Source organism: Hyperolius riggenbachi, chromosome 7 (assembly GCF_040937935.1).
Source record: "Hyperolius riggenbachi isolate aHypRig1 chromosome 7, aHypRig1.pri, whole genome shotgun sequence".
Classification (NCBI taxonomy): Eukaryota; Metazoa; Chordata; class Amphibia; order Anura; family Hyperoliidae; genus Hyperolius; species Hyperolius riggenbachi.
In genome coordinates this window covers 27,887,060-27,902,845 of record NC_090652.1, presented here as the reverse complement: position 1 = coordinate 27,902,845, position 15,786 = coordinate 27,887,060, and the positions used below count along the sequence as shown (strand labels likewise).

At 49.3% G+C, this 15,786-nt stretch overlaps 1 protein-coding gene across 4 annotated transcripts in view; it reads right to left on the bottom strand.

The window, feature by feature from the left end:
- The window catches only part of DUSP14 (dual specificity phosphatase 14), a 38,009-nt gene extending 27,304 nt beyond the window's left edge, over positions 1-10,705 (bottom strand). For 2 of the 4 annotated variants that reach the window (XM_068246543.1, XM_068246544.1), the window contains exon 1: positions 8,280-8,408. In XM_068246543.1, the coding sequence (XP_068102644.1) occupies positions 8,280-8,340 (61 nt within the window). In that variant the 5' untranslated portion in view covers positions 8,341-8,408. Of the gene's footprint in view, positions 1-2,305; positions 2,316-8,279; positions 8,409-10,682 lie in introns of those variants that run through there. The other 2 variants (XM_068246547.1, XM_068246548.1) reach the window with 2 other exon arrangements.
- Between the last annotated feature and the right edge of the window lie 5,081 nt (positions 10,706-15,786).

The window sequence follows — 15,786 nt, the reverse complement described above, 5'->3', positions numbered from 1 at the left end:
CAGAGGGAGCGCACTGCGCATGCGTAAAACTGGCCGCGACTGGCCAAAGTTACGGGACTCAGTAACAGCGATAGAAGAGGCTGAGGATGGCAGCGAGGGAGGGATCTGTGCGCATAATGGGTTGGAGGAAGCCGCAGTTATGTATAAAACTTTCACTATGTTGCGTCTCTGGTTTCCTTTAAAGGATACCAGAGCTGAAAAATAAAATGCAAATGGGTGGAGAGGACATGAATTAGGTGAAGTCCTGTGCTAAGCCACTGCGGGCAATTTCATTAAAAAGTAGGGGGACAGTAGAACAGGGGGGAGCGTTGGGCATGAGCACACACACACACACACACACACACACACACACACACACACACACACACACACACACACACACACACACACACACACACACACACACACACACACACACACACACACACACACGCCATAGTACGTATACACACTGGCTGCATTCATACAAACACAGCACCTCTCACTCAGTAGCACTGCTTATCTGGTGTCGCAAGCTTCAGCTCCCCACGTGCAGTGTGTCTCTCGCTCCTTCTCCCAGGCGGGCGGCATACTCATCATTTTCATGGGGGAGGAGCGCTGGACATTCCTTTGAACACTGATCTGTATCAGTGTTTATGTCAGCTCTGCAGTCGGGGGAGGCAGGGGGCTGCATGCATCTAGCAGAAGGGAGAACGGGCTGTAGCCTTTTCTCATTTGCCTATTTATTTTGCAGGAATGACCTGGTGACTCCCCCTCTGCCTTTGTGGTACAGTCCACAATACAAAAAAAAAAAAATACAAGCAGATACATTGCCGGGAAAATCATTCGCCGTGTGCGCTCCAGCCGTGGCCGCGTCATTACAGGACGCGCATCACCGCCCAGCTCCTGCACTCATATCGGCAAGCCTCCCGCAATCAAGAACAAGCTTTGGGAGCTTGTCTTTGTTAGGAAGGGAGACACAGAGCAGGGCAATGCCGGAGCAGTGGCGGGGATGCAGAAATACAGCAAAAACCAGTATTTCCTAAAAGTGCTTACCGTGATTACCGTGCATTGTAAAACCGTGATATACCGTAATACCGGTAAATCGCGGCAACCCTAGGTGTAGCCAGTAGTAGGTGGCGGCAGCATAGGTAGCCAGGGATAGGTGTAGCCAGTAATAGGTGGCTGCAGCATAGGTAGCCAGGGATAGGTGTAGCCAGTAGTAGGTGGCGGCAGCATAGGTAGACAGTAGTAGGTGGCGGCAGCATAGGTAGACAGTAGTAGGTGGCCGCAGCATAGGTAGACAGTAGTAGGTGGCCGCAGCATAGGTAGACAGTAGTAGGTGGCCGCAGCATAGGTAGCCAGGGATAGGTGTAGCCAGTGGTAGGTGGCCGCAGCATAGGTAGCCAGGGATAGGTGTAGCCAGTGGTACGTGGCCGCAGCATAGGTAGCCAGGGATAGGTGTAGCCAGTAATAGGTGGCCGCAGCATAGGTAGACAGGGATAGGTGTAGCCAGTAGTAGGTGGCGGCAGCATAGGTAGCCAGGGATAGGTGTAGCCAGTAGTAGGTGGCGGCAGCATAGGTAGACAGTAGTAGGTGGCGGCAGCATAGGTAGACAGTAGTAGGTGGCGGCAGCATAGGTAGACAGTAGTAGGTGGCCGCAGCATAGGTAGCCAGGGATAGGTGTAGCCAGTGGTAGGTGGCCGCAGCATAGGTAGCCAGGGATAGGTGTAGCCAGTGGTACGTGGCCGCAGCATAGGTAGCCAGGGATAGGTGTAGCCAGTAGTAAATGGTCGCAGTATAGGTAGCTATAGATAGGTGTAGTCAGCAGTAGGTGGCCGCAGCATAAGTAGACAGGGACAGGTGTAGCCAGTAGTAGGTGGCCGCAGCATAGGTAGCCAGGGATAGGTGTAGCCAGTAATAGGTGGCCGCAGCACAGGTAGCCAGGGATAGGTGTAGCCAGTAGTAGGTAGCCAGGGATAGGTGTAGCCAGTAGTAGGTAGCCAGGGATAGGTGTAGCCAGTAGTAGGTAGCCAGGGATAGGTGTAGCCAGTAGTAGGTAGCCAGGGATAGGTGTAGCCAGTAGTAGGTAGCCAGGGATAGGTGTAGCCAGTAGTAGGTAGCCAGGGATAGGTGTAGCCAGTAGTAGGTGGCGCAGCACAGGTAGCCAGGGATAGGTGTAGCCAGTAGTAGGTGGCGCAGCAAAGGTAGCCAGGGATAGGTGTAGCCAGTAGTAGCCAGGGTAGGTGTAGCCAGTAGTAGGTATAGCTAGAATTAGGTGGCAGCAGCACAGAGAGCCTGAGGGAGAGGGGGGACAAATACTCACTCGTTGGCAGCCAAGTCCTCAGGCGTGTACTGGGCTTCATTCTACTTCCTGTTTTTGCTTGCATCATCTCCTTGTAATAGCACCCAGGGGGCGCTGTTTCAGGGAAATGTGATGCAAGCACAGGAAGAACAATGAAGCCTAGTACAGCGTGGAGGACAGACCTGATTGCCGGCAAGTGAGTATTTATCCCCACCGCTGTTCGTGCGCCGCCGCTACATCGCTCCGCCCCCGGTAGCCCCGCCCCCCGAAAACCGGTAAAAACGAGATTGTGCACGGTACGATTACCTTGCACAATCATACCGTGGTATATCGTCATACCGGTATACCGCGTTAACCCTAGTCATGACATCACACTGTAGGAGGGGTTTCACCACAATATCAGCCATACAGACCCCCCTGATGATCTATTCGAGAAAAGGCAAAGATTTCTTGTAGGAAAGGGGGTATCGGTTACTGACTGGGATGAAGTTCAATCCTTGGTTAAAAGTTCCTCTTTAACAAGCATACACTACGTGTCAATGGACAAGGTTTCAGTGTCTTTCCATTTCACGAGAATACACTTTCTGCCATAGTATAGCACATTTAAAGGGAAGATCCAAGGGGGAAAAAACAAAACAAGATCTACTTACCCGGGGCTTCCTCCAGCCCCTGGCAGCTGATATGTCCCTCTCCGCAGCTCTGGTGTCCCGAGGTCCCCTCTATTGCAGATGCCGGCCTCGCCAGGTCGGCATCTTCTGTGCTGTGTTTGTGATCGCGCTCATGTGGTCTGGAGTGTTCTGCGCAGGCAGCTGCAACTGGCAAGGTCAGCAGCTGCAACGGAGGGGACCCCGGAGCTGCAGCGAGGGACATATCGGCTGTCAGGGGCTGGAGGAAGCCCCGGGTAAGTAGAGCTTGTTTTTTTTTTTATTTCTCGGATCTTCCCTTTCAGTAAATCTGTAATGAAAAAATGTGCCCCAGGAGGTACTTACCTCGGGAGGGGGAAAACCTCTGTATCCTAATGAGGCTTACTCTGTCCTCCTCCACCAGCACGTTCCAGCGATGGAACCCCATATACAGAGAGACAGTACTACTTACCTATTGCGCACTAGCTGCTCTCCATTCGGGCTCATGGGGGGGAGGGGGGGGGGGCGGGGGGGGTGGAGTCTGCGCCTGTGCAGTATCTCCTGCGCTCACTCCCGCCACCGTCTGTTAGAGGGGGAGATGAATGAATGGGAACGCAGTTCCCATTCATTGATCTAAGTCACTGTGTCAAGCATTGCTGGCATCAATGAGATACCGCTATCATCTCTAACTTTCGTAGTAACACGTCAACACATTACTACCTGTTTAGCATACTTATAGTCCCTAATAGGTAATGATGCACGAGGACATCTTGTGGCCAAATAGTAAAATTACACCTACATTCATTTATTTTAATAAAAAGACCCACACTTACATTAAAAATTAACTATTTCCTTCCCATCCTCTCCCATAGTTATCTAAATAAATTATAAGCATATAATAATAATAATAATAATAATAATAATAACAGAAAAAAAAAAAAAAAAACTCCACAGAAATAAATAAAAAATATATATAAATAAGTACCGTAGGGATTGAACTTTTTTTTAATATGCATGTCAAAAGGGTATATTCATTTTATTTATTAAACTATGGGCTTGTAATTAGTGATGGACGCAAAATATTTCCAAATAAAAAAATTGGCACCATACATTGTACTAGGGAAATATTTTAAATGTTCTAATAACTGGGAAAAATTGGCAAATAAAATGTGTGGGTTTTAATTATGGTAGCATGTATTATTTTAAAAATATAATGGCCGAAAACTGCGAAATAATGAATTTGTTTCTTATTTTTTTGTTAAAATGCACTCTGAATAAAATAATTCTTAGCAAAAATGTACCGCCCAAAGAAAGCTTAATTGGTGGAGAAAACATACAAAATAAATATCGTTTCATTGCGATAAGTAGTAATAAAGTTATAGGTGAATGAATGGAAGGAGCACTGAAAGATGACAATTGCTCTGGTACAGAAGGGGAAAAAACCCTCAGTAGTGAAGTGGTTAATTTATACACAGAAATGTATCATCAATAGATAATACAACATTTTGCAGTTCACTTTGGGAAGCCTGGCAACCCGGGCCTGGGATACAGAGCTTATGAGGCCTGGTGCACACCAGAGGAGTTTTTCTGAGCGTTTTGAGTTTTTAAATCTGCTGCTAATGTTATCCTATGTGTCTGTGCACACTGGAGCAATGAGGTTTTGTAAAAAAAAACCCCATAGCATTACATTGGGAAGAGCTTTTGAAACCTCTAAAAGCTCTTCCCAATGTAATGCTATGGGGTTTTTTACAAAACCTCATTGCTCCAGTGTGCACAGACACATAGGATAACATTAGCAGCAGATTTAAAAACTCAAAACGCTCAGAAAAACTCCTCTGGTGTGCACCAGGCCTGAAAGTGGGACCCTGGAGGAGACCGGAATGGCAACGATGGATCTCATACACTTAAAATGAACCCGAGGCGTGAGTGATAAGAAGGCTGCCGTATTTATTTCATTTTAAACAACACCAGTTACCTGGCAGCCCTTCTGATCTATTTGGAAACAGTAGTGTTTGAGTAACACCAGAAACAAGCATGCAGCTAATCTTGTAAGATCTGACAATACTGTCAGAAACACCTAATCTGCCGCACGCTTATTCAGGGGCTATGGCTAAAAGTATTAGTGGCAGAGGATCAGCAAGGCTGCCAGGCAACTGGTATTGCTTAAAGGACACACGAGGTGAAAATTAACAATTAATGATAAACAATTGCATCTATCCTCTTTCTTCTAGAAAGGATATTTGTAACTACCCCACAGATTTATTTTATATTTAAATCTAATTTTAAAGTTTTTACTGTTTCATTGTTTTTGCTCAATGACACATTCATTGAAATATGCCAGAGCTCAAATTTATGAACTATTGAATATCTCTTTTCTGATCTCAGAAGCCATTTTCTGCTAGGGAAGTGTCTTATGGCTGTATTTCCTTATCAGTGGGGGTTATGCTGTAGTCTGACCCAGTCCTAATTCAGACAGAAACTGTCACTTGCATACCTGCTTTTTAAACCTTTCAGGCAGAGAAAGGAAACAAGCAACACAGAATAGTAATTAGTGTGCTAGGCACTGTACATACACGTCTATCTCATCAGGTCACATGACACCTCGGGTAGCCTTTAAGCTGCCACAAGGGCAGTGTAGCGTTTAGTACAGAGGCCCCGAATCCGTTTAAAGGGCAACTGAAGAGAGAGGTAATTGGAGGCTGCCATGTTTATTTCCTTTTAAAGCGGACCGAAACCAAACATTTTTTTTAATTCAAAATATTTAGTTGCACCACTCTGACACATACAAAGATAAATAAACACTCCTTTAAACCTATGAGCATTTCAGTGCATGCTTTTCACCCTTCTCTTTTCATAACTAGGGTTATACAGGTGGCAGCCATTAGCAATTCCTAGTTTGCTGGACACCTCTTACTCCACCAGTTTGCCTGGATTCTGTCCCGGCAATATGAAAGGAAGGGAGGGGTTCCTCCAATAAATGTAAAATATTTTAGATTTGTCATCATGCAGCTGAAAAAAGGCTGCTATTTATTATTATAATTTAGAAAATAGATTTCATTTCTGAAATCTTGTATTTTTAATTTGGATCCACTTTAAGCAATACCAGTTGCCTGACAGCCCTGCTGATCCTCTGCCTCTAATACTATTAGCCATAGCCCCTGAACAAGCATGCAGCAGATCAGGCGTTTCTGACATTATTGTCAGATCTGACAAGACTAGCTGCATGCTTGTTTCTGGTGTTATTCAGATACTACTGCAGAGAAATAGACCAGCAGGGCTGCCAGGCAACTGGTATTGATTAAAAGGAAATAAATATGGCAGCCTCCGTATACCTCTTACTTCAGTTCCCCTTTAATTTTCGAAGACAGCAGTACACAGGCACTGAAGGCAGCAAAAATACAACCCTGCAGAGGAATAAGACAAATCAGCAATGACAGCAAACTCATTCGAATGTCACTAAAGAACCCTCAAACACAGTGGTAGACTGAGACTGGAGTGAAGTGCACAACAAGAACAGTTCTACTGGCTCATACAGGCCGGGCTGAAGTCATGCAAAGTATGAAAACAGACCCTCATCAGCGAAGCAAAGAGTCAGGCTGAAAAACCACAGGCATTAGACTGCTGAGGATTGGAGTGAAGTCATCTGTCCCCCTCTGTGCCTCCACCGTGTCCCTCTGTCCCCCTTTGTGCCACCACCGGAGCATTGCATTCAGTGGTGCAACTACAAATAACTCCAATTCAATTCAAATCTGTGGTCAGGAGGGGAGGGCTAGAGGATTGAGAGGTGTACTTAGGAGGCGAGTGTGGGAGGGCTGTGGTCAAAAGTGGCAGGGGACTGTGGTCATGAGGGAGAGGGGTTATGGTCAGGATTGGCGGGCGGGCGGGCTGTGGTCAGGAGGGGCAGGTGGAAGGTGTGGGCAGAAGGTGTGCTTAGGAGGGGTGGGTGGGCTGTGGTCAGGGGGGGCGGGGCAGGTAAGAGAGAGGGCTGTGGTCAGGAGTAGCTGAGGGAAGTGTGGTCAGGAGGGCTGTCGTCAGAAAGGGAGGGCGGGAGAAGTGGTCAGAAGGGGCAGGCAGGAGAGAGAGCTGTGGTCAGGAGGGACGGGGGGAGGGTGGCTAGTGGTCAGGAGGAGCAGCTGTGGGCAGAAGAGGCGGATGGGAGGGCTGTGGTCAGAAGGGGCAGGCAGGAGAGAGGGAGAGTTAGAGAGGACTGTGGTCAGAAGAGGCGGATGGGGGGGCTGTGGTCAGAAGGGGCTGGCAGGAGAGGGTGAGTTAGAAAGGACTGTGGTCAGGAGGGGCGGAGGGACTGTGGTCAGAAGGTGTGGGCGGGGGGGCAGGCAGGGGGTGTGGTCATTAGAGGCAGTCAAGGTGTGGTTAGGAGGGGCAATCGGAATGGAGGGTTGTGGTCAGGAGGGGCAGGTGGGAGGTGTGGTCAGGAGAGGGGTGGGAGATTTTGGTCAGAAAAAGTGAGCAAGAGGGCTGTGGTCAGGAGGGAAGGGCAGAAGGTGTGGTCATGGTCAGGAGGAGAAGGTGTGACCAGGAGAGACAGGGGAGGTATGGTCAGGAGAAGGTGGGAGGGGATATGGCCAGGAGGGACAGGCAGAAGGGAGGGTTGTGGTCAGGAGGGGCAGGTGGGGGTGTGGTCAGGAGGGGTGAGCAGAAGGTGTGGTCAGGAGGGGTGGGTGGTGGAGGCATAGTCAGGAAGAAGTGTGGCCAGGATAGGTAGGAGGGGGTGTGTCCAGGAGGGGTAGGCAGAAGGGAGGGGTATGGCCAGGAGGGACAGGCAGAAGGGAGGGCTAAGGTCAGGAGGGGTAGGTGGGGGTGTGGTCAGGAGGGCTCTGGTCAGGAGGGGAGGGCAGAAGGTGTAGTCAGGAGGGGCAAGGGGAGGTGTGGTCAGGAGGGGCAAGTGTGGTCAGGATAGGTAGGAGAGGGTGTGGCCAGGTGGGGCAGGCAGAAGGGAGAGGTGTGGTCAGGAGGGGAGGGCAGAGGCTGTAAGGTGTTGTCAGGAGGGTTGGGAGGTGGAGGTATGGTCAGGAGAAGGTGTGGTCAGGGGTGTGTGGCCAGGAGGGCCAGGTGGGGGTGTAGTCGGGAAGGTTGAGCAGGAGGTGTGGTCAGTACAGGTGGAAGGGGTGTGTGGTCAAGAAGGGTGAGCAGGAGGTGTGGTCAGTTCAGGTGGGAGGGGTATAGCCAGGATGGGGCGCTGAACACCACAAGAGGTTCTGTTGGAAGTCAGTCCCAGACTCTCAGCACACATGATAGGGGAGGAGCCCCCGGTATACAGCAGTGGCAGCGCGAGGCAGCGCCCCTCCTCCTCTGTACCCCGAGTCCGGCCAGCACAGAGGCGCCCCGTGTACCCCTCTCCGCACCCCTCTCACCTGCCAGCCGGGCGCCGCTCTCTCTCCTCACTCGCCGCGCAGCCAACGCCGGACCGCTCATCCCCAGCCGCCCTCTCCGACTGCCCGGAGCCGACCAATCTCAGCGCAGCAGCTCGCATTATGACGTCACGCGCGTTGCCCGGGTAACGAGACTGTCAATGCTGCGGCGCGCGACTTCTCTATACGCTGAACAGGTGCCGCGTGCATCAAAGTGACGTCAGCAGAGCGCCCCTCGCCTGCCCCTGTGCACAGTGCACACTACCTACCATGCTCACCTGTGTCCTCTGTACACTAGAGATGGGAAGTTCGGATCTTTTCAATGATCCGGATGATTCGAATCGGATCATTGAAGAGATCCGGATCTTTGATTCGAATCTCGGATCATTTTACTACCGGAAGCATTCGGGGTGAAATGAACAGCAGGACAGGTCTGTGGACAGGAGAAGGGGAGGGAGTGGACACACAGAGAAGGGGAGAAGATGGACAGAGGGCGGGGAGTGGACAGGGAAGGGAGGAGGGACGAGCAGAAATGTTTGCACGTAATACCCACATGCTGAAGTCATATGCTTTACATATATTTCACATATATGTTTATCTGTACACAGTGAAAGAAAGCATTCCCAGAAGATAAGTGCAGCTGTTTAGTGCGGAGTGCAGGAGGATTACATTGCCTTTCAATCACACTGTCTGCAAGCGTACATTTGAATACGGCGCTGGTAGACTTGGGCGCAGGATCCAGCTGTTAAATGGCTGGTCCTGCTTCTGCACAAGTCCGGGGCGTTTTAATTACTATTCCCCCTCCAGGCCGACATGGATAGTGGGGGAATGAAATAATTCGGCTTCCAGCGATTGCTGGAGGCCGAATTATTGTGTTTTTTAAGCAACTTCGGCTCCGTCTTCTGACGGAGCCGACCTTCCTCACTGAGCGCCGCTATAGACTGATTCCCATTACAGTCTATGGCGGCGCTGGCTGCGCCCAAATCTAGCAGCGCTGAAAAGCACTGCTCCGGTCTGCAAAGTTACTGAGCTGTGCTGAGCCAAAAGCTTCCCATGTGATCACTGTGCAGCACTACGGAACAGCGAGCCTGTAATGGGCAGCACGTTATAGCCAGTATGTGTGCTCTACACATATCTGGCAGTGGCACCCATGTCCCCTCTCTCTCATCTACCTGTCTCCCTGCAAGGCTGCCTCCCATACAACAGAGCGATCCATCTCAGCTCTGCTTCCAGGACCCCGCTGCCCGCTGAGAGGGGGCGTGTCGCTCCTGGCCCCGCCCCTTTTGCGATCCGAATCACTCATTTTGATGATTCGGATGATCGACTCATAAAATAGATTCGGATCAAAGATCCGAATCGTTCATGATCCGGACAACACTACTGTACACCCCACCCACCTCACCTACTACACCACTCACCTACTACACCACTCACCTTCTCACACACAAATTTAACCCAGAATAGAACTTCATCCCAATCAGTAGCTGATACCCTCTTTCCCATGAGAAATCTATTCCTTTTCTCAAAAAGTTCACTAGGGGGTCTGTGTGTGGCTGATATTGTGGTGAAATCCCTCCCAGGGACGGATCTAGACCAAGTTGCCCCAAGTTGCGCCTGGGGCAAGGTCAGGTTTTGGCGCCTAAACTGCCATTCCCCATCCAAATTTTGCCGCCTTTTTAAGAATTCAACAATCTGCGCCTGGGGCAAGAGACCCGCTTGCCCCCCCCTAGATCCGTCCCTGATCCCTCCCACAGTGTGATGTCATGACCATGGTCCTGACTGTTATCTATCTGTGAACTTCGTTGCCTTCTTGGAAATAACAGCTTTTCCCAACTACCAAGCAAGCAGGATCTCCCTCTGTGCATAGAACTCTCAGTAAGGAACATTCCGTATAGATCACCTGGCAGAACTAAAGATGTTTCCTCTGGCAGACACTTGGGGGTCGGGGGTTTCTGTTACCTTATGAGCTGGCGTCCTCTTATACTCCCTGGTGGCACCTCTCCTCCAATCACCATCTTCTATAACAGCAGCTGCTGTAAGGAGGAAGGAAGCGGGACAGCGGCTTCCTGTGGCGGCGCAATGACAACCGCTGTCCCGCTTCCTTCCTCCTTACAGCAGCCGCAGGACGTGTTGCTGTTTTAGAAGATGGTGCATGGAGGAGAGGTGCCACCAGGGAATATAAGAGAAAGCAGTTGCCAGCTTATAAGGTAACAGGAGGGGGAGGGGGAGCGCCTGGCCAGTCCCATGGAAAACTGCTCATGGACTGGCAGTGGGCCGTGGCCCGGTGGTTGAAGACCCCTGCTACAGGATTCCTAGTGTAACCATCCTTGCAGCTGTGTGGTAGCAGGTAAGATGGTGTCTCCCTGACAGCAGTGACCTCTTCCTCCACCTAGGACCCATACTGACCTCTCCCTCCCCAGTAGTGATGGGAATTCCAGCTCTTCTCGGAGAATCGGCTCTTCTGAATCGGCTCCCATTAAAGAGCCGACTCTTACGGCTCTGAAACGGCTCTTCATTAAAATTCACTAGACACCACTCAGAATCGGAGTAAAAGCCCCACCCCCGTCTCCATGACAACTCCAGACTGCTTCTCTGACTGGGCAATCCCTCCTACTACTGTTCTGCTCCGCCCCATACACTCCTACAAGCTGCAAGAGGAGGACTACATCTCCCAGCATGCCTCAGTGCCCTTTATTACACAGCAAATCAGAGCTGTGTGGGGCGGCTGAGGCATCGGCTCTTTCAAAACTGAGACCCGGCTCTTGTCGTTCGCAGCAAAGAGCCGGCTCGTTCACGAACGATCCATCACTACTCCCCAGCATAAGCACTGCGGTGATCCTGCCTCCCCCAGCACCCAAACTGACCCCTCCCCCAATGGCACCCTTCTTGTCCCCAGCAGCACCCATAGTGACCTCACTCAGCACCTAAACTGACCTCTCCCTCCCCCAGCACCCCAGTGACCTTCCCTCCCCCCGCCCAGCACCCCCAGTGACCTCTTCCTCACCCAGCACCCTCAATTACTTCCCCTTCCTGCATCACCCAAACTGACGTCTTCTGATCTCTACTAATCCCAACATCCACCCACACCCCTTTCCCCCATAGTTGGCACCCAGTACTCACATGACACCAAGTACCTGCACCCAGGCCTAACATTGCACCGAGTACTCACACCTGCATACAGCCTCCACATGGAACCCACTATCTGCACCAAGCAGCCACATAACCAGTACCCACCTCCAAAGTACTTGCAAAACACATGTGACTCCCAATGCCCACCCATAGCCAGCACCTAGTACAGGTGTCTAGTGGTCCACCTCCTTCCCCTATATAGTTCCCTGGTGTCTAGTGGTCCATCTCCTTCCCCTATACAGTTCCCTGGTGTCTAGTGGCCCTTCTGCATCCCTTATACAGTTCCCTAGTGTTTAGTGCTTTCCCCCTACCTCCCCCATGTGGCTTTCCTGGTGATCTAGGGCTTCACTTTCAGTATAGCTTCCCTGGTGGTCTAAAGTGGGCCAAATAAAATGTAAAATGGGGAAACCACTTGGGGGCCAAATTTAAAGGCTCTGAGGGCCAGATTTTGCTGTGGGCCGTAGTTTGACATGTATGGGTTAGGGGAACACTTGTTCCCCTTCTCTGATCTCCAAGTCCTGATCGGTTAGCAGAGGCGCACAATGCATTTAAATGCCCTGGAACCGTTAAGAGGATTAAAGGACGAATGTAGACTTGCAAAGGTGTCTTATGATGGTGGATTACCTGTCCTGTTCCACACAACTTAAAGTGAACCTAGACTAAAGGGAAAATAAAAGATTTTAACTTACTTCTTGTAGTGTGCAGAGCTTTGAGACACTACAGTGAACTGTATATATTGTTTGTGGTACTGGAGTGTTCTTCATGGCAATAAAATACCTGCTTGTTAAACCTTTTACCAGAAGGCCCTCTGCTTTTTGTCCTGCAGTTCTGTTAAACTTTTACTGACATAATTGCACACATTGCCGAGAGGGCTGTATTCATTGCCTGGCACTTAAGGGCCAATGCCATCATGGGAGGCAGTACTTAACAGTAAGATTTACATTTAAAAAAAAAAATTGTTTAGAAATCAGTTAACAATAAGTGTTCTGTGCCTTGTCCTGCCTGGACCCTCTAATGCTCTTTCCACGGCAGGTGAAATTACAGCCTCTGCCTGTCTTCAGAACTTTGGTACATTTTGTAACATTGAATACAGTAGGTCACAACATTTTATTTCGACAACCATTCCGAGAATCTTAAATGCCAAGCCATAGCCCATAGTAATGCCAGGTACCCACATGCAGCGTGCGGGCAATATCTAGTCTAGATGAAACTTTTTGGCTGAAGGTGGACTCAAAATGAACCCCCCCCCCCCAGACCTACTGCCATTTTTAGATAACTTTCTTAAAGCATTGGTACAGAAAAAAGTCAACATCATTCAAGAAGACCGTGATTTTTATGCAGGTCCAGAGCCGGAGCTACCATAGGAAAAAATGGGCAATTGCCCCAGGGCTCTAGAGCCTGTAGGGGCCCCCCATCTTAACTGTTGCTCCCCAGAGACTCTGCAGAGTCTGTTAAGTTGGGAGGTGATGGGGGGAGGATCAGCAGCCAGCTCAGGGGCCCAGGAGGTAAATGTGGCTGCAACAAAGGGCCCCTAAGGACGTTTTTTGGTCGGGGGTTGTCTGTTGGGGGGCCCCCAGGCTAATTTTGCCCTAGGGCCTAATTGTTACTTGAACCGGCCCTGTGCAAGTCAGTTCTCCATTGCATGCATCGAAGTACTGCACTGTGTGGCTAGACACTGAAGCCTCCATAAAACTCAGTTATTATTGCAGATTATTGTTTAGCATGAATGCCCTTCCTAAAACGCTGCATCCCTGTGGCTGATCTCGCAATTAACACCCCCGAAATCCCTGGAGGGACGTTTGGACAGCACTTCCTAGTAAAGGCAGAGCTTTGGGCTGTAACTCTGCCTCTATACGCATCCATCTGCGCTAATCGCCGCCTCTCCTCCTCCCCTCTCAGTCTTCTTTCACTGAGAGGGGCGGGGAGAGGCGGCGATCAGCGCTGATTGATGCGCATGGAGGCAGAGCTACAGCCTAAAGCTCCGCCTCCCCGGGCAGCAAAATCCACGACCAGGAAAGTCATGGATTTTTGCCCTGGGAGTTTGGGATTGCGAGATTAGCCGAAGGGATGCAGCGTTTTAGGAAGGGTATTCATGCTAAACATTAATCTGCAATAAAAACTGAGTTTTATGGAGGCTTCAGTGTCTCTTTAACTAGTTCGCTACTGAGGTTTTTTTTTTCCTTATGGACCAGACCACTTTTCACATTTCAGAGCTCCTCCCTTTCATTCGCCTATAACTTTATCACTACTTATCACAACAAAATCATCTACATCTTGTTTTTCACCACCAATTAGGCTTTTTTTAGGTGGTACATTTTGCTAAGAGTTATTTTATTGGAATTTCATTGTAATGACAATAATAAGAAAAAATTAGAAAAAAATGCATTATTTCTCAGAAAATAAACTTATGAAATACACAATTGTATCTGTCCTCCTCCTAAAAATGACTTTTTAAGATATTCCACAGTTTTATTTTATATTTAAATCTACTATTTAAGTTTTTACTGTTTTATTGTTTTGCTCAATGACAAATTCATTAAAGTATACCAGAGCTAAAATCTATGAACTTTTGACCCTTTTATCTCTTTCCTGCTCTCAGAAGCCATTTTCTGCTAGGAAAGTGTTTTATAGTTGTAATTTCTTATCAGTGAGGGTCACACTGCAGTCTGACCCGGTCCTGACTACAGGAACTGCCACTTACATACCTGATGTTTAACTATTTCAGGCAGAAAAATAAAAAAAAAGGAACACAGCCTAGTTATTTGTGTGCTTGGCACTGTACATACACATGTCTATCTCATCATGTCACATGTCACCTCGGGTGTCTTTTAAGGGGTAAAAACTCAGGAACCTGAAGTGGTTAAATAAAGGCCATGGTGCGGGGGCGGCGGAAGGCCTCTCAAGAGGCCACTGGCAGTGCCTGTTACCCTATCGGGCCTAGGGTCTAGTTGGAATAGTTTAGTTGGCGTTATGATTTATTGAGGTGTCTATACGGGATTGTGTAAAGGCACATACACACACATGATTACCGTCAGGCGAAAGGGCCGATGGCAAAAATTTCAGCCGGCAATCGCACATGTACAGCGGCTGCTGATCGGGAATCGCTAAGGAACTGTCCTTTTGGATCCACACGTTGTGGACAAGGCTGTATTTGGCACTTAGGGGCTGATGTCACGGGTGGTACACCGCGGGGGAACAGCACTTAACAAATATATTTACATTTTTTAAAATACATTTTTATTTGACTTTTTAACCACTCTGAAAGCGTCCGGTAAAAATGTTCTGAAACATAGCAGATTGTCGGAGGGAGGCGCTGGGCTGTGCTTTGTCATGGAAAATATGGTAAGTATTCTTTAGTTTGTCTTGCCCGGTCTCCCTGTAGGAAGCAGGCTAATGGTCCTCACACAGCGGGGGAAATTACAGCCCAACTTTCGAACAGGTCGCAACATCTTATTTCCTCAGTGGGGAATCATACGCGTCAAACCCTCAGAGTAACTGGTCATGGATGGTAGCCTCGGGTTCCCCAGAAATAATTTGTTTCTTAACTTTTGTTCTTTATGTTTTGTTTATTAGCTTTTAATGTTTATCTTGTGTTTTATTGTCTGTTAGGTTTTAAAATATTTTTATGCTAGAGTCTGTAAGTAGCATTTACATTCCCATAAGCTGCTTTCGATCCCACCATTAAAAAAGGGTGTGGATTCTCTAGCCTTAAACGATATATCCAAGGAAACAAAAAAAAAACAAGACCTACTTACCCGGGGCTTTCTCCTACCCCTGGCAGCCGATAGGTCCCTCGCCGCAGCTGTGGTGTCCCGGGGTCCCGCTGCTTGTGTGCGGTCGCACCGATCGCGCTGACATGGCTTGGAACATTATGCACAGGTGCAGAATGCACCACAGGAGCGCGCTCACGGAGGCGCAGAAGATGCCGACCTGGCGAGCTCAACATCTGTAACGGAGGGGTCCCCGGGACACCGGAGCAGCGGCGAGGGACAAAGCCCCGGGTAAGTCGATTTTTGGTTTCTATTTGTTTTTTTGGACTTGTCCTTTAAAGTGTACCTAAAACCGTCCTTCCTCGCCCTCCTCCCGGGCCGCCTCGATCGGGCGCTAATGCCCTCTGAAGTTTCTGCAGTCGGGGCCTTCATGTTCTCCGCCATCGCACTCCCACTGGCAGGCATGGTGTGCGCCCACTGATGGGAGCGTGATGGGGGTGCAGTACACCTCGACCCGAGACACTTCAGAGGACCCTAGCAGCGGATCTAGGTGAACCGGGAGGACCACGAGGGAGACAAAGATCTGAAAGAAGGTATAAAGATTCCTTGCGCTCCCAAACCAGATCTCACAGATGCTCCTCTTTGATTCTCTTCTCTGCACTTGTGCCGCT